This window comes from Aythya ferina, assembly GCF_964211825.1.
Source record: "Aythya ferina genome assembly, chromosome: 3".
Taxonomy (NCBI): domain Eukaryota; kingdom Metazoa; phylum Chordata; class Aves; order Anseriformes; family Anatidae; genus Aythya; species Aythya ferina.
In genome coordinates, this window is record NC_140298.1 from 25,605,433 (window position 1) to 25,627,917 (window position 22,485).

The 22,485-nt window shown below is 39.8% G+C and overlaps 2 protein-coding genes across 2 annotated transcripts in view; one reads left to right on the top strand and one right to left on the bottom strand.

Annotated features, from left to right (window-relative positions):
* The window catches only part of HEATR1 (HEAT repeat containing 1), a 40,124-nt gene extending 35,686 nt beyond the window's left edge, over positions 1-4,438 (bottom strand). Inside the window, exons 1-5 of the mRNA XM_084514110.1 lie at positions 4,375-4,438; positions 4,046-4,214; positions 1,817-2,033; positions 727-868; positions 109-210 (exon numbers count right to left, since the gene is read on the bottom strand). Coding sequence (XP_084370236.1) covers positions 109-210; positions 727-868; positions 1,817-2,033; positions 4,046-4,187 — 603 coding nt within the window. The 5' untranslated portion in view covers positions 4,188-4,214; positions 4,375-4,438. The remainder of the gene's footprint in view (positions 1-108; positions 211-726; positions 869-1,816; positions 2,034-4,045; positions 4,215-4,374) is intronic.
* A 14,972-nt stretch (positions 4,439-19,410) lies between these two features.
* Positions 19,411-22,485, top strand: part of ACTN2 (actinin alpha 2) — a 68,387-nt gene continuing 65,312 nt past the window's right edge. The window contains exon 1 of the mRNA XM_084514115.1: positions 19,411-19,797. Within this exon, the coding sequence (XP_084370241.1) occupies positions 19,663-19,797 (135 nt within the window). The 5' untranslated portion in view covers positions 19,411-19,662. The remainder of the gene's footprint in view (positions 19,798-22,485) is intronic.

Here is a 22,485-nt window from a genome sequence, read left to right on the forward strand (position 1 = left end):
ATATGATATATGAATCAAAATATTAGTAAATGGCATAATACTGTACATAAACAAAGATGGGAACAAACAAGTGACAACACACTAACGTTCTAGAATGAAAAAAACAACCTTCACTGATTTTGCCACCAGTCTACAGATGAAATCCATGAAATCCAGGTCTTTGTAGCAGTGTGTAATGAGAGTACCCCTTGCCAGTGGGACGCCAGGTTTCTTTCCATGATAAAGAGAGTAAAATTAGCACACTCTAGGATAAAGCAAAGCTCCCAAAGTAAATATTAGCATTTACCTCTTTAAATTAAGCCTACCAATTGGTTAACACCATTGAAATTGAAAATAAGTAATAGAAACCCATACACCTCTCTGGAATTTTTACATTAAGACAGATGCTGAATAGCATTACGTATAATGTATATTCAAATAAACAAATATTTTAGTAATTGACATACTTCCTAGCAGTTGCAAATACTTAGACCTTAAAAGCACACACTAACTTCGTCAAAACAAAAGTAATTATGATTGAAGCTTTTTATCATTGTATTTAAAGAAAGATAGCAGAAACAACAGGTGGGAGTTCAAGCTCCATTCTTGCAATTAGATATTTCTGTACAATCCTACAAGCAACCACACGAACAGGTGGACCATATTCAGAGATCTACTAACAGAGTCAGGATATTATTAATAAAGTTCCTCATGTTGCTCCCAACTTGCATCTTTTAAGTACTTTACCCGTATTGGATCCAGCCAGTGCCATTTATGAGTTGGGCTTTTTATATTTAAAAGCTGAATAACTCTCACAAATAGTTTAGTCTCATGATATGGCAGAACACAACCAATCAAACTATCTTGATTGTAGAGGTGGATGTGAAATCTAAATAGAAACAAATAAATACATACAGTTAAAAATTTACTTGAAGGTCAAAACAAAGACTCAGCCATGTTCTTCTCAGAACACCTGGTTTGCTTCCTTTTAAGCAAGACCAGAGAAGACTATCACAGAGGCAGACATATGGTCCGCTTCCCATCCAGAATCCAAAAAAAGGCCACTAGCCATATGTAGGAAGACAGGAAAGAAACAATTTTTTACCTCTCTCTCAATGATTTTAGGTCCCTAGTTGACATAAACTAGAACTTTAGTTTCTTTTGTACAGACTGTTAATATGAAATCAAAATCTACAATAATGTAGTACAAATTTCTGTACAATATATTAAAAAGAAATCACGATTAAAATGTATCAACAGCAACTGCCCACTCACTGTTTCATGATATGAAACATTACACTTTCTGTATCTGGATAGGTCAATTTATATAAGGACGAGAGCACTTATTGAAAATACTTGGTTCATTTTTTCTTCACACCTTCTTACATTACCTTGTAATAAGGCTACTTAGCTCTTGATATAAAACAAGGGCATGTTTTACAGTTCACAGTTTATATTGACAGTTTGCTATTTTACACAGCACATTATCTCAAAACATATTACAGAAAAGCCTCTCTAGGTCCTCTGTAAGATGGTTAGAGCTGTACAAATTTAGTGAAATCCTGGTAAACAAATATTTATACAGATCATCATGGTATACTGAAAATTTTCAGGGAAATTTCTCAAAAGACCAAAATATAATTGGCACATATAATGCACAGCCCCATAAAATCTAAGCCCAAATTGATAGCTTTATAAATATAAATATATAATTTTAACCTTTCAACCTTTGTTCCAGAAAGATGTGGTATAATTATAAAAATTATTCTTATAAGGAAAGAAATTTCTTGCATTTCTAGAAACCTTATCTATACATGTATGATATTCAGTGGATTACCTGTGAATAAGCCATTCAAGGCACTTCTGTGCTGGCTTAAGCATAAAGTAGGGGGACAGGTGAATGAGGAACAATGAAATATTCTGATTCAGCTGCTGATTTACTGCTTTACTCTGAACACTGCGTTCCAGGCCTTTGGACATGGGACTAAACAAGCTGGATTGGAACACTTCAAAAGAAGGGTCAATCCCCATCAACTCTTCTAATCCAGTGCATCCTGCGGGGAAAAAAAAAAAATGCTTTAAATGCAACAGCTGTAATTACCAGTCCTATCCAGCTACGTCCTCACTGGCACTGGGTACAATTTTGAGCTCTTCACTTAAAGGAAAACATTGATGTACAAATGTGAATCCAGCAGAGGACCGTGACGATGGTCTGGGGACTAAAAAATGACATACAAAGTAAAGGCTGAGAACTGGGTTGAAATGAGATGAGATCACCAAAAGGAAATCTTACTGCTGTCAGCTTCTACTTAATGGCATAGCATAGGTTATCAAGGAGATGGAGCCAGACTCTGAGATGCACAATGGAAGGACAGAATAGGATGACAGTTATTCCAATTGGAAGGGACCTACGAAGATCATCGAGGTCAGCAGTCTGACTACATTGAGGATAACTAAGAATTAAAACTTTTCATTAGGACTGCTATCCTCTTAAATAAGGAAAGGTATCAACCACCTCGTTAGAGTCTGTTCCAGTGTCTAACTACTCACTTGAAAGAAATTCAGATTGGAGGGAACAGATGCATGCTGGAACACAGGAAATTCCACGTCAATATACGGACTTTTTTTTTTTTTTTAACACAGTGATGGTCAAACACAGATCAGAGGTCCAACACTGGATCAGAGTCCACAGTACCTCTATCCTCAAACTCAGTCAAACACAAGCCTGAGCAACCTGAGCTAACTGACCCTCTGATCAGTCAGACTAGTAGCAGATGACGTTCAGGGGTCCCTTCCAGGCAAAATTAGTCTATGATTTTTATATATCTGAAGTAAGCAAAGGTACTTCTTTGAATAAATTAATATACAATATTCCATACAGAATGATAAGAATTGTTTCATTATTTTACACAAGTTTATACAGATTGAAGTCTATGCAAAAAGCACATTCTTGGGTAAATATATATTCAAAAATGGGAACTGATGCGCATAAGGGGCCTGACATGTGCCAACACAGAAAAGGCTTTTTCCATTTTCCATTATTTGTGGTCATAATGTTACCAAAGAGTAGGGTGTCAGTACATTTTCATGAAATCCTAGATTAATTCAGGTTGCAGGGGACCTTGGGAGATCTCTAGTCTAAGGCCCTGCTCAAAGCAATACTAGCTCCCATATCAGTCCAGGTAGCCCATGGAATTATCCAGTTGTGATTTTCAGAAGGATGGATGGCAGTCTCCTGTTAAACTGCTTGATGTGATGAAAAGGCTTTTCGATACGCCCACACTGAATCTCTGCTGTTTTAACTTACACTTACTGTCTCCTGTTCTCCTGCCATGCATTTCTCTGAAGAACATGACCCATCTTTTTAACATCTCCTCATAGGTATTTGCAGGCTGCTAGCAGACCCATGAAAGTCTTCTCTTCTCTACAGTTAAGCCAGATTATCCTTCCTCCCCTTTTCAGGCAAGTTCTCCAGCCCTTTAGTACCTTGTGTCCTCTGCAATGAACTCACCCCAGTTTGACAAACATCTTATGCTGGGGATGGAGGCAAAACTGGACAGTCTTCTAGAAGTCACCTAACAAGCACTGAGTGAAGAGGGATATCATGCCCCTCAAGCCACCAGCTGTACCTGTGACAGCACAGCTTGGAATGCTGCTGGCCATCTTTTCCAGCAGGACACAGCTTGCTGCTGAAAAGCCTTGCTAAGGCTAGATAAATGGTGTGCACCGCTCGCTCCTTGCTGTACCACCGCAGCAGGCAATCGCACCAGGCAGGCGTGGCTGATCTGCGGTAACGCCACGCTGACTGTCCCCAGTCACCTCACGGGCCCTGAGATGTGCTCCAGCGTGACCCATCCCGCAATTCTGCTGCTAACCGGAGGATCACAGAACCATTACGGTTGGAAAAGCCCCTCAAGACCACCTGGTCCAAGCATCCCCCTACGCTGCCTACCTGAGCTACACCCTGAGTGACTCCTTTGGCCCCTCCGTGGCTAAGGACACGCCCTCCCCGCCCGTCCGGATAACCGATTTTTAACGCGCCAGCCGCGCGAAGCCCCCAGCTCACCGATGGCGAAGAAGGTGTCCCTGTCGACGGCAGCCGCCTCCTTGCAGTCGAACAGCAGCGACGCCGCCTCGGCGCGGCTCAGGAGGCTGGGGTCGCTCTGCGGCAGGGCGAGCCGCCGCAGCTGCTCGGCCAGGGACGTCATGGCTCGGCCGCTCCCCTCCGCGGACACCTAACGGGAAGCAACGGCGGCAGGCCGCGGCTCACACCGGCCCCGTAACGGCCCCGTAACGGCCCCGTAACGGCCCCGTAACGGCCGCCGGGCCGCGGTTACCATGGAGACGCCGCCCCCCTCCCCCCCCCCCAGCCCGGTCCCGCCGCCCCGCGCCCACCTGGCCGCGCGCCGGGCCCCCACGTGCGCCGCACCGCGCGCCGCTAAACCGGAAACAGCGGCGGCAGCGGAAGAGGAAGCCCCGCCTCCCGCCGGCCGGGCCACGCCCTTCGCCCGTCTGCCCGCCCGCGGGAGGGGTGGAGTGACCCCGCCCCCTGCGCGTGCCGGGAGCTGCCGTTGGCGGCCGTTGGAGGCGCGTGCGCGTGACTAACGGCAGCGTGCGGTGGCTGTGAGGGGTAGAGGGGGTCTTGCTGGCCAGTGTGGGTGTGAAGCTCTTTGGGCAGGGCTGGTATGCCCTCGCTGTAACGGTGCGCAGAGCTGGGGTTGTTCTATATCCAGGTTCTAAGCCTGAGCTTTTAAAAGGTGCTGAAAGCTCCTTTGGTGCATGTGGGTGAGGTCCCAGAGCAGAACCCCAGGGTAACGTAGGCTGGAGGGGCTCTCTGAAAATCACCTGGTCTAGCCCCAGAGCAGGGCCAGCTCAAGGCAAGCTGGAATGGAGCAAGTTGGCATTGGAATGGGTTGCCCAGGGAGGTGGTGGAGTCACCATCCTGGAGGTGTTCAAGGAAAGGTTGGACCTGGCACTGAGGGACGTGGTTTAGTGAGTGACATTGGTGGTAGGGTGAAGTCCGGACCAGATGATCGTGAAGGTCTTTTCCAACAGTAATGATTCTGTGATTCCATCAGTTGCTCAGAGGTTTGTCTGGCCAGATTTGGTGCATCTGTGACGGTGGAAGTTCCATACGTTTGGCTGCCTTCAGGTTACAAACAAATTCCTAAGATTAAAGAGTATGGTGTCACCCACCTGTTTGCATTTAGGGCCATGGTGTTTTGCACCTTGAAGCAAGTGAACGAAGCCAGAAAGAGAATGTAGGTTTTGGCGATCCAGGAGCAACCTGGAAAAAAGCAGAAATAAAACTAATTTCAGTTAATATGAGCTGGTGGGCAAGATGTCAAATATAACAATTCCACCACCAGATATGTACAATTATTCCATATATTGTCAAGAAGCTTTATAGCTACAACAGAAATAACAAATTTGTTTCCAGTAAAACCGCCTTGTTTGGCAGTGATTTAGCGTGCAGTAGAAATACAAAATAAAATGGATGTAGATTTAGTTTTGCAGAGAATTATTTATGTGCTTAAATTTATCCATTACAAGTGTCTACTGATTTCAGCAAGACAGTATGCTTTTATTAAATTAAATGTATGCACACCTTTGTAGGAGCGGGAGCAGGGAGAGGAAACAAAGTAGGATATCTGGTTTTGTGCCTGGTTATATTTACTGGTGCTTTGTCAGTGAGAGTGTATTAACTACATATTTTTGTGTTACTTCTGACGGTATTTGGTTGTAAAGATAATTGCTTAGCTGTTAAAGGTTGATACCACCACAATTAAAATAGTGTTAAGGTATTTGGAGGATTTTACTGATTTAGAGGATTACTACTATTTTTCTGATTGTTCTAATGCCTAGATTCTGACCATCTAGCAAATGAACTTGCTACGGGTGAAGCAAACCAAGATGCCAATTTATTGCACTTGTTCAAATTCCCCATGACTTTTGTGCATCTTTTTCCTTCATGAAGCCTTTTGCAACCTTATTTTTAGTATAGTTCAAACTGCTATAAATATTCATGTTTCTATATCTAAAAATATCAAATGTTATTAAAATATGTAGACTTTCCAAAGGCCAGAAACCAGTTTCTAAAAAAAGTACTATATTATAGTTACCTAATTAAAATCAGTCGTTATATAGCAAAATAATTGCTAATAACTCTCTAGCCAGAGAGATAAACTGGAAGTTGAAAATACTGAACTGTGTTCAGGTTTCCAGAATTCCTATCCCACTGTATTCTCCTTGTAGAGAGCTGCAAAAAGTATCTTTCTAGAGAAGGAAAAATACTTGGTTTTGATTTAATTTCAAAAACCTGTTCCATAGGAAAAATACAAGAACAGAATGCCTGTTAAGAGCTATGCTTAGCTAGCACTGTAATTCCTCAGTGGTGAAGCTGACTATCTCAGAGACTTGTTCCAATTTCTATTTATGTGCATTAAGCTCTGGAGATGTACACTGAACTGCAAAGTGATGCTTTTCTGAACTTAAAATCAAGCCTGTTTCATCCAGTCCCTTCAGATTCCCAGTGCCTGCATTGTCACATTGCTACTCTGTGTAGGTGGAATTCTTGTGGCCATACTGCAGCTAGGGTTGTCTCTGTTGATGGTTGCTTTTAAACCGAGTTTGACACACGTTGGATTGTCTGCTGAAGATTTATCGGTCTTAGAACGTGAATTTTCACATACTAATTTATATTTGGAAAAAAAATGATGGAGAGAGAGCTATATCGACCTCAGTAAGTAATGCAGCCCAGTAGGAAGAAATTTGTGGAAAGAAATAGTGCTGAGGAACTTCTGTGCACACTATATACATTTCAGAGGTTTTACGCCGACTGGATCTTGTTCTGCCCTGTAGGCTAACTTCCTGCTAGGTGCGCTCCTAGAATGCATCGGCTGGTTTGGTTTCTTATGTAGGCCACAGACAGGGAGGAGTTTGAGCTAAAGTGGAGAAGAGAATCACTTCTGATACAAAACAAGAACTGTTCAGTAGAATACAATAGTAACGTATCAAAATGAAGGTCAGGAATTGAGTATCGCCTGTACAGTTGACATGCAAAGTTATGGGCTTGGCCAGTGTTTGTATTATTCTCAAGAGTTTATTAATTCATTTCCTAAGATGATTCTTTTTCCTTCTTACACCACCTCCTGTAATCTGATGATCCACCATGATTTTGGATCATTTATTAAAACAGTTTTGAAGGAGTTGGAAGAGAGCCACTGTTCATCCACTTTGCTATTGCTTGCTAATAGTCTTGGTAAGTTTACTGACATTTCCCCATGCCATTGGTAATAGGGAATGTGAAAATACTTGACATCCAAAATACAATCTGATTACAACATGATGAAGTAATATTAAAACTTTTCTAGAGTAGTCACAGGAGTCTTTAATGTCCTTACAGTAAGTATCAAGTTCTCCAGCTTTTGAAGCAGAAGTAGGTGTTAACAAATGTGTGTGGTTAGTGGGGGTATATGTATGCAGAGCTGTAAATGAATCCATATTCTAGAAGTGGATTGGACATTTTCTAAGCCAATGTAAGCTTGTTGTCAGGAGATGCCTTTTGTTTTGCTGTGGGTTTCAGGAGGTGTGCTAATGTTCTGTAATTTTGGAGGCTGTGCAGTTAAATTTGCTACTCTGAGCCAATGTACATCTTTGTTCTTAATTCATATACATATCTGCTCCTTTTTGGAGATTATCATTTATAGGCAGGTATCTGTGGTCTCTGATTTTATGGAGTTCCTGTAATTGTCAGGAAGAAGGGAAGAACAGTGCTTTATTGTATACTTTAGGGATCTAGTAACTTATTTTTCTCTATTTTAATTTCTTTCTGCTCTCTGTAAAAATGCAGCAGTCACCCTTTGCATCTGGACTTTGTTATGCAATGATCAGACAGTGCCTTTGTGCAGCGTATACCTTGATAGGCCTTGAGTCCATTGTTCTCTTGGCTTGGCTTTTGTTAGAAACAGAGATTGGAGTTACTGTACCATCTAGGAATGCAAATACATAAAACTAGAAAGTTGAGATTTATCTTCCCTATCTTCTACTCCTCAGCTACAGACTTACCTTTTATGCTTACTTTAGGGAAACTCAGGAGTAACTCATGAGGACAGTGGAGTTCTACAGGAGTGCAGCTGGTGGAACTGGAGGCAGAAACAAGCATAATTCAATGGTGCTTGAGGTTGCAGAAAATGGCAGTACTAATAGGTGAAACAGGACTGAAAGGAAAATAATTTTTCAGTTGAACTGAATGGCTGGGAGAAACTTGCTTGCTAGGCACTATATCAAGCACATCATCGACTTACTGACCACTGTGGCAGTCAGTATCATGTTTCCCTGGCTTTTCTTGGAAAATCTATTGCAGCTTCCCCCAGCCATAAATTCTCATGTGTAGCTGCATTCCAGATCTAAAAATAAATAGAAACCCTCTGGATGGGGTGGAGAAGGGGCTATTTTGGAGACTTTACTGTATTAAAGGTTTTATGACACGGTACTACAAACTCCGTGCTTCTAATCAAAAATTATTGTAAAGGAAGCTTTTAAATATTTATTCTAGAGAAGAAGAAATAAACCATAAATAAATAATAATAATAAAAAAAAGGTGCTTCGGCTAGGCACATGCAGAGAAAGCATTGGCTTGAAAACAGTAGGCAAGGGCTGTCTTCATAACTCTGTATTCCTACATGATAGGCCTAGTTTATTCCTAAAACATCAGGGATAGTAGAGATAACAAAAAAAAAAAAGGAAAAATCAGTTCTTCTATTGCTGAACTACAGGTGGATTATTATATTTTTGATATTTGTGTATTGTAAAAAAATCAGTTAGAAAGTTGGATTTCAATGAACGCTCAATTGTTGCAGTGAAAAATAGGCAACTGCCTCTCATGATTGCTGTGACTATGATAGTTCTTTGTGATGATTTGTTATTTATTAGGCTGAGAAAAGGTATTCTTTGTGTATACATTAGCTGCTTACTGTTATGAAAAGATGCCTTTGCTAGACAATCTATGGAGAGAGTAGGTGCCATGGAGCTACTCTGTGGTACTTGTGAGTTGTGGTGTTTAATGTGTCAGGAAAACTTGGTAATGGGAGTGTGGTTTTTTGGGACTTGGATGTAATAGGCAATAAGGGGACTGCTGTGTACTAGACGTGCCTCATCTTTCATAGCAGGGCTATAAATGATGAAAGAGAAACTTAACTGAAGGTTGAAAGAAGGAAAATGTGATCGATAAGAAGCATGCTTCTTAATGCAGTGTGCTTTTCTTACTGCAGTATGCTGTCTTGCTACCTCCTCTCTCTGTTGCCTCTGTTATTCAAGCAAATGGCAAGTGTAGGAATAACAGCAGATCTCATATGGTGCAGCTACCCATTCCTGACCTGCAGCTGTTCAAATTGCTATTTACTTGGCAGGCCAGCCAGTTGCTGTTCTTTTGGTTGTGTGGTTTTATTTTTTTTTAAATGCTGAGATGAATCACATCTTTCTCCCTGAAGGAGAAATAGTGTTGTTCCTGTCCAGACACACTAAATACCTTTAAGCCTGTTGTCAGGCTGGCCCTTGAAGCTAGTGCCACTTTCATTTCTTCATTTACCTCAGTCACTGCCAGTCATGCCTTTTTCATACCTGGTGGAATATGTGGTTTAAACTAGAATGAGCTTGCAATTTTAGATGATAATGTCAAAAGCCAATATGATTCACATTCAATGGCAGAAGGTGGAAGATAAATCTGCTGATTTTGCTGTGTGCTTATATTCAATTACATGTTTTTTATTTATTTTCTAAAATTTATTTTACATGTCTTTACATAGGAATGAATTACGTGTTCATGTAATGCCTAGCTCAGTGGCATTATGAACACTGGGAACAACTGAACAACTTCCTTTAAACATATGCATGCATATATGTATTAGAGAGATTAATACTATAATATCTAAAGAATATTAAAAAGTGTGTTCTTGTGATACTGCATTATACAAAGTATATCACAATCACACACACAAAAAAAAAAACCTTAAAATTTCATTGTGTTTCAGTACAGTTTTAAAAGATGTTTGGGTTTTATATTTGCTTTCATTGTGCCTTGGAAACTGTTCATGCTATTATGTGCTTTGGGGATCCCTGGTGGAGAGAAAACTAACTGTTCTTTGAAGAAATAGTGCATTTGATTTAGGTGGCAAGGGCATGCAACTGAGTTTTACTGATAAGCCTAGATTTCTAAATCTGGGAACTTGCTAGAGATGCCATGTTGTCAGACCTAAAATAGTGGCCTTGCTGTTGAGATGATGTAAAGCCTTGGTGCTCCCTTCCACAAAATAGACTTGACAAATGGAAATGTTCTTGATAACAGCTAGTAACTGTTACTGGTGGAAGGTTATGTCAGTGTTTTCTCCAGTGCGTTCCTTGCTCTCTAGCATTCTGCATGTATTGTGTATTCCACTGAAGAGAGCTCTTTGCAGAGGAACTACTTGAGAGAGACTTGGAGATCCAGTGACATTAGAGGTGATTCCTTGGACACACTGAGAGGAGGGTACTATTTCTGCAGAAAGCTTGAGAGGCACTTGGGGTAGGAAGACAGCCTGTCATTGAGCATCTAGTGAAGGGGAGTGTGTGGCTCTGAGAATCGGGTGACTCTGACACTGTTGCTGATACACCTCTTTGAATTAAGCCTGGCAACCAGAGACAAAGCAGTTCCTGCTGTGATGCTCTCAAATACTGTATAGAAGAGGTTCCACTTCAGAATCTTACCTTCATACTTTACCTGTGATAGGACCCTTTTGGTTTGTAATACCTACTAATTGCAACAGTTCAGTGATGTATGTGCCTTGCTTCAGTCTATAGAGGGGGAGCAAAGCATTTTAAACCATTTATGACTAATTTCAACTTCCAAATGTGTCTATTCTGTCTGTGTCAATGTAAAAGATTTCAAGACTGTTGTGTGTGAATCCACAACAGACAGGTCTAAGATGCAAAGAAACAGAACAACTCTTGTTGTTGGCCTGTTGTAGTAAATCTGGATTAACTTCCCCTGCCTTTGGGGAATGTAAACAGAAAGCTTTTACCTTTTAGTGTGTGGAACATAAACTTTCTTGAGCAGAAGCTGTAATGGTCTTATTATTGTTAAGGTGCACTGGAAACCTTTATTACTTTTGTTAACATTTTGTATGAGCTGTCTTCCAATTCAGAATTTATTTTTAATTTCTTAATTTATAAAGTATTTATAATCAGTTATAGAACAGATGTCTTAAAACAAACTAACAAAAATAAATAAGATTACAAGTCAATTAATTGTGGGCTATGGCAGAATTGAAGTTTTCTAAGCAATCTTAATTCATCCACTTTGTAAGTTTCACAATGCAAGCTTTAATTGCATAGTCACAAACTCCTTTTCTCCAGAAATACTGCTTTGTTTACTGTGTTGCATAAGCAGAGTTCCACAGCATTATGATTTCTCTTTTTTTATTCAGTAGAGGTCTGTTGCATGCAGTTGAAGCATGTTTCCCAAATATAAAATAAATTATTTTCATCTCTGGTTATCACTGTATTTCTACTTTGAGTATTCCAAATCCATAGGGTATTCAATTTTCATATGTATCCTTACACTTTATTGTTATCATTATTGGTCTACAGAAAGAAAAGTGAGGTACATGCTCCCAGTTGTAGAGTCTTACATTTGCCTGATATTTCCATTATGCATTGTTTTAAACATTTTCTCCTGCAATTGAAAGTGCATTCTATGACTCCTGACTTCCACTACTTACCAGTACAAAATCAGCCCCTGGGTTTACAGGGCTCGTTTTGTCCCACCAGTCTCATTTTCCATAGATCATCTGTGTAGCAGGGTGACCTATGAAGGAGGTGTAAGGGGGGTTGCTGAGCCATGAGGAATGAATGAAAAAGTTTCTTGGTGTTCTAGAAGCTCATTCACGACTCAGTGGTTTCCCCTACAGAAGCCCGAGGTATATTTGAATACATCCATTTCATGGATGAACTTTGATCCATGCAGTTCAATCCATCCATGAACTGCAAAATCAGCTTTTTGCTGAATGCTTTCATCAGGGGTAAAGAGGCCAGAGGAAGATGTGTTCAGCCTTTCTCAACTAAAACAATGTATTTCAGAGTTCGTACTACAAATACATGTGGAGACTTACAGCCTATAGGGATCATCTTTGTTCTAGTTTCTGACTCTGCCTGTATTAACTATTATCATATGAACTGGGAAAATACCCAGAACAGCATCTGAGTTGGGAAAAAAAGCAGTTTCAGTTCAGTTAAGAAATTCAGGAAGTTAACAGCTATTTTAGATCTAACTACAGGGCACAACAGAGATCTAGATCACATATTACCACAACTCTGCTACATTTATCCTATAAATGAACTGTCTTCAAAGTGAAGAAGCATGCAAATACTTTTTCTTTACAAACGGTGGCCTGAAGTTTCACAGGGAGAGAGATGAGCCAATGAAGAAACAAGTGACTCATCCTCATCCAGACATTGAGAATAGACAAGAGTCATCAGCATGAGTGGATTGCTGCTGGTAGATTTCAAGAACAACCAGTCTTGAACTGGAAAGTATGTTGTCCAAAACTGATACCCATTGCTCCTGAGATGAGAATATGGCCAAAGTTAGTGAGAGAGATCATAGCTGGAAAAAGAACAATTGTCTTCGGAACAGGAATTGGAAAACACAGGCCTTGCTTTAACGTCAGGCACAGCAGGAACACTGCTCATTTTCTCCGTGCTGATTCTTAATATACCTTAAGCGTCAGAGAAAAGCTTTGTTGGACAGGATGCCAGGACAAGAGTTCTGGAAAAGAAAAACTTGCACAATGTGTGTTGCAAAAAGACTGTGTTGTCTCTGTTTGACAGTAATTCAGGTTAAGCCCAATGTTGCTTTATACAGGGCTGAATTTGCCCCTTTTACTGATCTTTGTGTCACTCCTGTAGAATGAACAATAAGTAGTTAGTACTAATTTTTACAGACTAGCAATTTGTTCAAACAAGTTGTCTTCTTGAGTGTATTATTTTAATTTCATAGATGTTAATAAAATTATGTCGGTGTATCTGGAAGGAGAAATGAGGGCACAGAGAATGCAACTTCTCTAAGGTCATTCAGTGAATCTGTACAAATGCTGAGATTAGAACACAGCAATGTTTGATATCTAGTGCCCATATCCTGTGCCCATAATCTCTACCTCATACCTCAGTGATTTAAAACCTGCCAGATCTTCTCTGTGCCCCCTAGATAACTGTTGTCTGGAAACTCTGACTTAGTTAACAGCCTTTGTTTTTAGATAAATAAAGGCATGTTGTCTCTGTATTCCTTATCTCATGCATACATCTGTGTTCTCCTTTCTTACTGTGACCAAAACTATTGCTGAATAATGTTACATTTACAAAAAAGATAAAAAAATGTCTGAAGTAAATCAGTCATGGGTCACACAGGCTGACTAATGTTTTTTTTGTTTGTTTGTTTGTTTTTTTTTGAGCTGGTTCTATTTAGCATTGCCTTAGGCCCCCAGTTTCTTCCTTGCTTTGTATCTTTGTGTGATAAGGCTAAGCCAACATAAAACAGGAGCACAGCCAGGGTTCTCAGAACACATGACGGCTCTTCTGAAGGTTTGTAATAGGCCATGCTATACTCACAGTCCTGCTCCTTACACTCTCATCACTGAACCATTTTTAAAATCCTGGCTCTGTCTCACCATTTTTTCCAATCCTATGCCAGCACTATTTGTAGTTTCCCCACCTGTTACCGTGTGTATTACGTTGTAACTGCATATTGCTCTACAACTTCAGTCTGCTAACAGGCTGACTGCAGTGTGCTTATAAATTGCCATATACATTTCCCAGTTTTTCATATGATGTTACATTTTTTAATCTTTGCAAACAGTCTGTCAAAACTTCTGATTTTGTTTAGCTCACGATTTATTCTGTTTCTGTGAGTTGCACCTATTCAGACAAGAACCATTAAACAACAGAGGTGTCCTCAAGAAGCAAGCTGAAATGATTAGGAAGTTGAGGTATCATGTTGTTTTCTGAAGTATTTAATAGAGATGTGTGGGAATTTAAGCGCTGAGGGCTCTTATTCTCAAAAGGTGTGATCTTGAGTAAGTGCAGTGTGGCAGCAGCCATTGCTAGAGGGTTTGCCCACTGCCCTGCTGTATCTTTCTGTGCTCACATCTGAGTTTATGACTGCTATTATGTAGCACGTATTACTACATACTAGTGCAGTGATACTGTGGCAGAGACCAGATTTTAAATGTTTCCTGCTTACCTAGTGTTTCCTGAGAACCAGGACCACCTGCTCTGCAGACTACAAGGCTGCAGGCATGGCTCTAGGAATGATAGGGACATCCCCTCCAGAGTATGAGGGACCCTGAATGCCTGAGCAAGCCTGGCGTACTAGTATACCACCAGGCATGTTTGCAGGCTACACACAGACCTGTGAGACAGAGATGGAGCTGGAGTAGGTAAAGCACGCTGTAATTTTAATTGTTCTGTGGGCTGATCAGGGCTTTTAGAGATAGAAGGCCTCTGCTCCAAACAATCTCTGTTCTAGGTGGACATTGAAAACCAAAGGAAACTTTGACTATGTTTTAGAGATGGAAGGGTGCAGCACAATAAGCTTGTTTCTCTTTATATCACTGAGAACAGTCTAATGGGTCAACACCTAGCTTTTTAGGAAAAATTTACTTGAAGTGACTTGCTGAAGGTTACATAGGGCATCTTCAGTTGGTGTGGATCACCCAGTGTCTCAGCCCCGTGATTTTCCTTCTGCACAAAGGGTTGGCAACAGCCAGTGATCTCAGTGTAGTCAGCATTTTCTCCATAGTCCTGAAGCCCAAGCTATGCTTTGGTAGTATTTGTCTGTCCTATAAATGCTTCTTGCTACACTTCATCCACGGCTGAATTTCAGGGGCAGAGTAAGTTGTTTCTATATATAGTTGATGAAGCACGTTGAGATCTTTTGACGATGGCAGTTGTTTCTATGAAGTCAGCAATGCATTTTTTTTCTCTTTCTCCATTTGTGTTTCCAAACCGGTCACTTGAAGGAGCATACTTTTAAAATACATATATATGGTACATACTTACTGTTTGTATAGTTAATATTGGATTTTTTCAGAGTCAAAGCCTGTGTCTCTTGGTGCAAGATGTGGGAGAGCTGTGTTCACAGTGCTGCTTTGCCTTAACTCAGGCAGAATCAGAATTTTGGTTCCTGTATGTATGTTTCTTTGCTCTCTTCCCTCCCTTCCTTCTGTATGTGTTCATTCCAGGAATAGGAAGTGAATTTAAATTAAATATGTAAAGACACATGAATGAACAGTAACTTTTTTTTTTTTTTTCTGAAATGAAAGAGGCTTGTGTTTATTGCAATGGAGAAAAAAAGTCTTGTTTCTCCCAAACTCCCATAAATAAACACATCTTATAACACTTGTCCTTTTCTGTTTAGATTTATTTGGGAAATTCATACATCATTTTTAACAGAATCCAATATTTTGGCCCAATCTTGATGGTCTGTAGTTCATTTTCTGGTTAAGCTTTAAAGTAGTGGATACCTGCTGCAAGCAAAGTGATGTTCTGAGAGAGTTATGGCATGCTTTGAAAATAAAAGGGCTTTTTAATCCCTCTTAAGCTTCTGTTAGCAGTTTAAGTAAGTGAACAGTCACTTTGAATTTTTTGGTTTCATTGACTTCTTCCCTGAAAAATCATCCTACTGTTCTTTTTCACAGATAAACAAGCTGTGCATATGGAAAGGTGATTGCTTAAAGTCTTCTGATTTATGGAGCTCTCATAAGGTCCTTTATTTTCCTGTGGCCTTTCTGAGACAATTTTGGCAGATGGTGGTCTGTTGTGTTCCTATACAGAAATGTTAAAAGTGAAGACTAATGGTGATCACTTCCACATCAGCTGATTGTTTCACAGATGATTATTTAAGTAGAGAAATCTGGCTTATTTCTTATTCTAAATCTCCAAGTTCAAATAGAAGAATAATCTGGAAAAACATCACTGAAATTTTCAGCATTTTTGAAGTTCTATTAAAAAGTTGGATTTTCTGAGAGTTTAAGAGGGAAGAATAAGAAATAGGTCAAAGGAATTGGAAGTCTGATGAACACTGAAGATATGGAGGGGTGATTTCTTGAAAGAATGATATGACAGGTTTTTGGGGAGCAAATGGATGTTAAAAATAAACCATGAGATAATTTCTATTTAATTAAAACAGGTGATAAAGGGTGACACAGAAGTGAGAACCGTGCTAACTAAAGGTAGTTAGAAAAGCCCTGTGTTTCTCAAGGAGCTTAAAGTAATATGTGCCAGGAGGCTTTTGCTTAGATTATATTAGTTTCAAAGATCCTTGGTAAGCTGGAACTGTGATAAGAAATACTGAATGAGTTCACTCACAGACCTGCTGCTCCTATTTGTAAAGTTCTGGCTTTCTTGGTGCTCCTCTTATGTGGAAAGTGCAAATCATATCTTGTGGTCATGGTATTGTTTGGGGGGTAAGCATTCTCCTGGGTAAGCCTTTACTGGCATTTATGTTAGCATGAACTACAATTGCATACCTCTTGTCAAATAAAAGATAAAAAGTTGACTATTCTGCACTATTTCTTTTGATCTTCCAGAACCACATTATTTTTTTTAATATGTTTGGAAAATGTGAATATTCTTTTTGTCTTAACATATTGTAAATAGTGTTATTTCTTGCTCAAATACACCTGTGTGATCTCAAGTGCCACATCAGCTTAAAGTTCTATATGTATGTGGGTCACCTTGTTTCTTCCTCTTTCTCTTCTTAGGACTTCTGCTCAGCTTGTATATTTCTGTTTTCGTTTTATTTCCTCTCTTCTTAAGGATACACAGTTTCTAGCTGTGCTACTCTGCCAGCTTTAGTGGGGTTAGTCTTAACCTACCTCTGATGTGGGAATAAGCTGATTGAGCACACTGCTGCCCCTCCATGTCTGCTTGACTCATACTGCTCTGCTGGGCTCAGCTTTCCTTTTCTCTAGGTGATCTGGAAGAGTCAGCTCTCTTTGCACTTCAGATTTGTCGTCACAATTCCATTTTGGCTCTCTTTCCACTATAGCCCTCCATTCATATGCTTCTCATTACCATCTGCACAGTTCGTTTATAAAATTAAATTAAAGTAGTAAACAAAATACCAGATACTCCTCCTAATGCTTCATCTATAAATATCTTCCCTGCCTACTCATGCTGTCTGATTAAGGGTCAGTAAGCAGTTATTTAGAGAACCTAAAACAGGTCAGATACCATCAAAATAGACAGTTCTTTTAAAATCAGGATGTTACATTTAGCTTCCTGTTTAACAGTTAAAATGCTCATCTCTCTCAAAATGCACATTGGTAAGGTTGAAGCCCATTATTTTGACATTTTCAATATGAAAAAATGTTAACTTCTTTCATTCTGAAATATTTTTTCATCTAAATTGAACTAACATAACATAAAAAGTGGATTTTGAAATATTTGCCCCTCACATAAAAATTTGAGTTTATTCCTGTTTGGAATCAACTTGAGGGTTTTATTTATTTATTTATTTATTTATTTATTTATTGTTCTCTTAGAATATCATAGAGATTCTGTGGTTCTGTGTGTTAGTTCCTTGGAACAATGATGACATTTTGGTCAGCTTTGTTATTAAAGTGCTAAGTTTACTTAATTACATGAAACACGAAAAAATGGACATAATGTTTCAGCAGTGACCAGCTATGTTTTGAGCAAATTCAGTTATAATTTAAGAAAAAAAAAAATACATCCTTCTTTCAAAATCTTAGAAAATGAGGGTAGATTTTCCTTTGATTTACAGAAATCTAGACATGGATCTGATTCCAGCATTAATCTTCAGTGTCATCAGATATTGTCATCACAATGCCTCAGTTTTTATTTCATGACCCAGGCACTCTGGACCGTGTTATATGACGAGGGCCAGCAAATGAATAAAACACACAAATTACATCAGCATAGGCATAATGTGTTCCTCCATACACTTTTTTTTTTTTTTAATGTAATCACTATTTTAGACATGGGCTGAGAGTTTCCTAAGAAAGTGTTCATCTGTGCTCAGCATTCATCACCGTTTGTATCATTTTAAATGGAAATACTATAGCAACCCTGAGAATATTTGTATTGAGCAGGTGAAAAGCGTGTATTTCTGATTTTGCTTCTTAGACCTGGATTTTTATTTTTAGACTATTTATCTTGTGGTAGGTCGATCAAATTTAGGAAGTTAAGCTTGATTTGACTGCATGAAACATTTGTGCTAGAAACCTCTTCTGAATTCAAATTTTCCATCCTCGTGTTACATTTATGATTTTTTTTTTGAACTGATGGGTAGATATGAACAGTTTGTATGTATGGTCATCTATATTTCATGGACTTGCAGGATAGAAGGCAACTTGGCAGAAAGCAGAGCTTTAAATAGTAGTAGAGAGTGTAGGACATAGGCTCTCTAGCTGTTACTTATCCTGATTATTCATTCACATTGGTTTAGGCACCTGTAGTTGCCTTTACTGAACACAGTTCTCTCTTGTGTCTGGCTTTGGCATGGCTTCTGAAAGCTCAGCTTTGGTGACCATTTTTTCTTTATAAGGTTGAAATTGTATCCAGTATGGACACCCGTAGAGAGGATGACCTTGGCCGATGGGTGCAGGCATTACTGACAACCTAGCTGAACACAATAAACTTGCCAGTTCCTCGGGAAACATTGTCACTAGGACAACTGACATAAAATGACACAGGAGATAGGGAATATGGTTGCCAATATGCCTGATCCCAGTGCTATCTTGTCAGATTTCACTTTGTGCAAAGCACAGGTGTGTGGTTGCTGTCAAACTTTTTAAAGTCACTGGTTCTGCAGACCTTGCTGTGCCCTTACACGTGTCTGCTTTTGAGGTGCACCAGGCATGTCCTGGACAAAAAAAAAAAAAAAAAAAAGAAGCCACGTTGCTTTTCTCAGTTGTGATGCATACTTTCTCCTTGAACTCCAGACCTGATCTCCAATGCCATTGTCTCATCTCCCGGGTGTCCTCTTCTGCGTTGGCTCTGGTGCCCATAATCTGAAGAGGACAGTGACAAGTGACTGAAGGGTCGCCACGGACGGATGACAAACCACGTTGTGCTACATTAACAAACCATACGCGAGCCTGGAGAAATACAAGTAAGTAGATTTTAAAAAACTCTCCTTAGGCAGACGGGCGGGCGGTATCTTTTTGGTCAGAGCGGTTGCGCTGGCGAGCTCCCCGGCCCGCCCTCCCCTCTCGCTGCCCCCTCGGCGCCTGCGGGAGGGAGGGGGGCAGCCGGCGGGGCCACGTGACAGCCCCGCGGCGATAATAACCCGCGGCCATGGGCTGCGCCGGGCTTCTCCGGGGGGTCAGCCGCAGGGAGCTGCAGCAGCACAGAGAGCGAGCGAGGGAGGGAAGGGAAGGGAAGGAGGAGAGGGAGAAAGAGAAAGAGGGGAGGAAGAAAGGGCACCACCGGTCAGTGCCTACCTGACAGTTTCAGCCTCTGCTCTCGGGAAGACTCATCGCTGTTCACACCCTGTCTCCTTGGAAAAGAAAAAGAAAAAAAATCAACACTGCTACCTACAACCCATCAGCGACTAAACTAAACTTTAATATATCTGTATTTAACTGTAGTAGAAGCCACAGCAGTTGAAGCTGATCCCTGGGTAGAATGAACAGCATGAACCAGATAGAAACAAACATGCAGTATACCTACAACTATGAAGAAGATGAGTACATGACCCAAGAAGAAGAATGGGACAGGGACCTGCTCCTGGACCCAGCATGGGAGAAACAGCAAAGGAAGGTCTGGAAATAAAGTCATGTGTGTCTGTATATGTGCATCTCTGTGGAATTATGGCCTCTCATGTAGCCATGCTACATTTGGAATTGCAGGGTTGTGCAGTAAGGGCTTCTTATTTTAGAAGAGAGTGTGTATTTTCCATTGTATAAAGCATATATGTTATATATTATATCATATTTTGAGGAAAAAGCACACCATTTTTGGATTCTGAATTGAAACGTGTAAGATGACACTGATTAACAAGAGTCAGATGTGTCTTTTTAACATTGTACTAGCAATATTTTGTCAGTACCTCTACATTTACATATTAGTTGTTGATAGAGATTCCAGTGATTTTTAACTGCACTTCCTGGGTCTTCCTTTCAGAAAGCAGTTTCTGAATTGATGTATGTGCCTGAGTGCTTCTCAAAAAGTGTAAATTGCAATTGTAGCAAGGGTGCTTCGTGAAATTGTTAAAATTTGTGCAAAAAGAAGTTTTCTTGCAGTATTTCTGAGAGAGACTGAGAGATCGCTTTCATAACCATGATCTGGCTGCTCAGCTCCTATTAGAACTTACTGTTGAATGCAACTGACTGATCTTACAAAGAAGATATTGCCTAGAAATTTATTCAGGATAGGTATGGATAAGTGTATTTAATGAGCTAGGTTAATCACATGCCATTCACTGTCTGGGTGAAAAACAGATCTGTAAACTCCTTGGAATACATTGTTGTAGAGGAAATACTTCTCATCTTTTAGGTATAGGAAAACTATTATGTCACCAAGCACTACCTATGCCCTATTTCTGAGCTATTTCTGAGCATAGGCACAGATTATAACTCTTATCAATATACTTGTCAATGGTTTGGTACTCTAGTAATTTCTGAAAGATCTAATTTCAGAAGACTGAGTTTTAAACAGCACGTGGAAGAGAGATGTGAAATACAATAAAGGATTTAGTACTTCCTAATGTAAAAGGTGATGTTGAAGTCACAGTTGACAGATCTGGGATTAAAAGGTTATCCGCTGGTTGCAAGAAAGAAAAAAAGGGAGGGAGAGAACGAAACAGAGCTCTAAACTAAGGTGGTATGTGTTTTTGCTATAGGTGAGCAGCTCACTCCAAAAATTCAAGTAGAAGTTAAAAAGTTCTGTGGAATTTGGTTACAGTAATATTTAGCCCATGTCAAATCCAGAAATCAAGAAAATACAGTTGCAAAAAATATATTTGAAGACAATATGGCCTACTGTTACAGCCATGGATTCTATATGACCATAGAAGTAAGAGCTGTTAGAATTGTTGGTTGCCAAAGTGTTTGCTTTTCCATTAAAATTAGCAGAGCCAATATTTTCCTCTCAGTGTTCACTTGTAGCTTTCCTCCTGCTTTGAGTTTGTGCATTTCATTTTCCTGTATTCACACCTATTAAGATTCTGGTGTACAAGTATAGTGTGAAAAGTTCAGGGTTAGGTTGAAGTTCATTTTTCTTGATCTACCAGCTGCTGCAACTCCTCACCAATTATTATACATCAATAGTGATGTCCATTTTACTTTTACACTCTTTAGATGGTGAATTTGTATTTATTTTGATATTTTATAAATGAGGATGAAAGTGATGTCAGTTTTAATCTTTTGAAATTGCTCAGCAGTAACGCATTGTGATTACATATAATGAGGATTCAATTGTCCAGCGTTTCAGAAAACGCTGCATTTTCAAACTAAATAATGGACAGGTTACAGGGTAGTCAGTATTCTAATGTAATTTTCCTAGAATGCAGATAAATAATAAGAGAATTTGAATTCTGTAGGCTTTCTTTTGTTTGCAGTAAATCTCTTGACTTTTACAGAAGAGCAGGGAGTAGTTGTTATAAGACCATACTGCAAAGTCTTTGTCTCCATTTCTCCAAACACAGTGCTTCAGCAGAAAGTATCCTTTCCCCATTGACAAATGAAAGCTTTCCTTCATAGAATAGAGAGATAGGTAGTGCCTTTGCTGCTTTATGTTGCTTGTCCCCAGTGCTTGTTTTTAATAATTGTTGCCACGTATAAGTAAAATTTAGGAGGGGGATCCTCATTCCTTGCCTTGGAAAGGAGTCTGAATTTACTACGATGTGAAAAATAAGTAGTCTTATGTAAAGGTCCTGATAAACTTTTTAAGATTTCAAGGCTTCTTTTTTCTAAAGACAGTTGCAGGAATTACGTTCTTTATTATCTTGTTTATTGGGAAAAGATTGCAGCTACATGGGCACTGATCTCTGTTCAAACTGGTAATATAATATAGAAAAGTGATCTCAGTGGAGCCCTGGCAGTTGGCAGCGTATATTTTCTATTAGACAGTCTTGGAACACACCAAAAATAAATGCCATTGTTTCTATTGTGGGCTGCCCTCTCCAGACTTGCCATTTCAGTGATATGCCTGGTATGAGATCTGTCAACAGATGCTGGTAACACATGATGACGTCCATAGGATTACAATGGATGTGACACCTAATTATAACCATGGTTCATAGAGTATTATGGTCTGCTGTAATCCAGTCTCCTTGGTGGCTGCAGGTGTCAGAATAAATATGAAGTATACTTATATGAAAGAAGGCTCACTAGTAGCTTAGCTTTGTCTCTCTGAATGTTAACACCAAATAAAATACTTTGGTTAGGGTAATAATTAGCCCGTGTCAAATCGAGAAATGAAGATAATACAGCAGTTTGACCGTTTGCT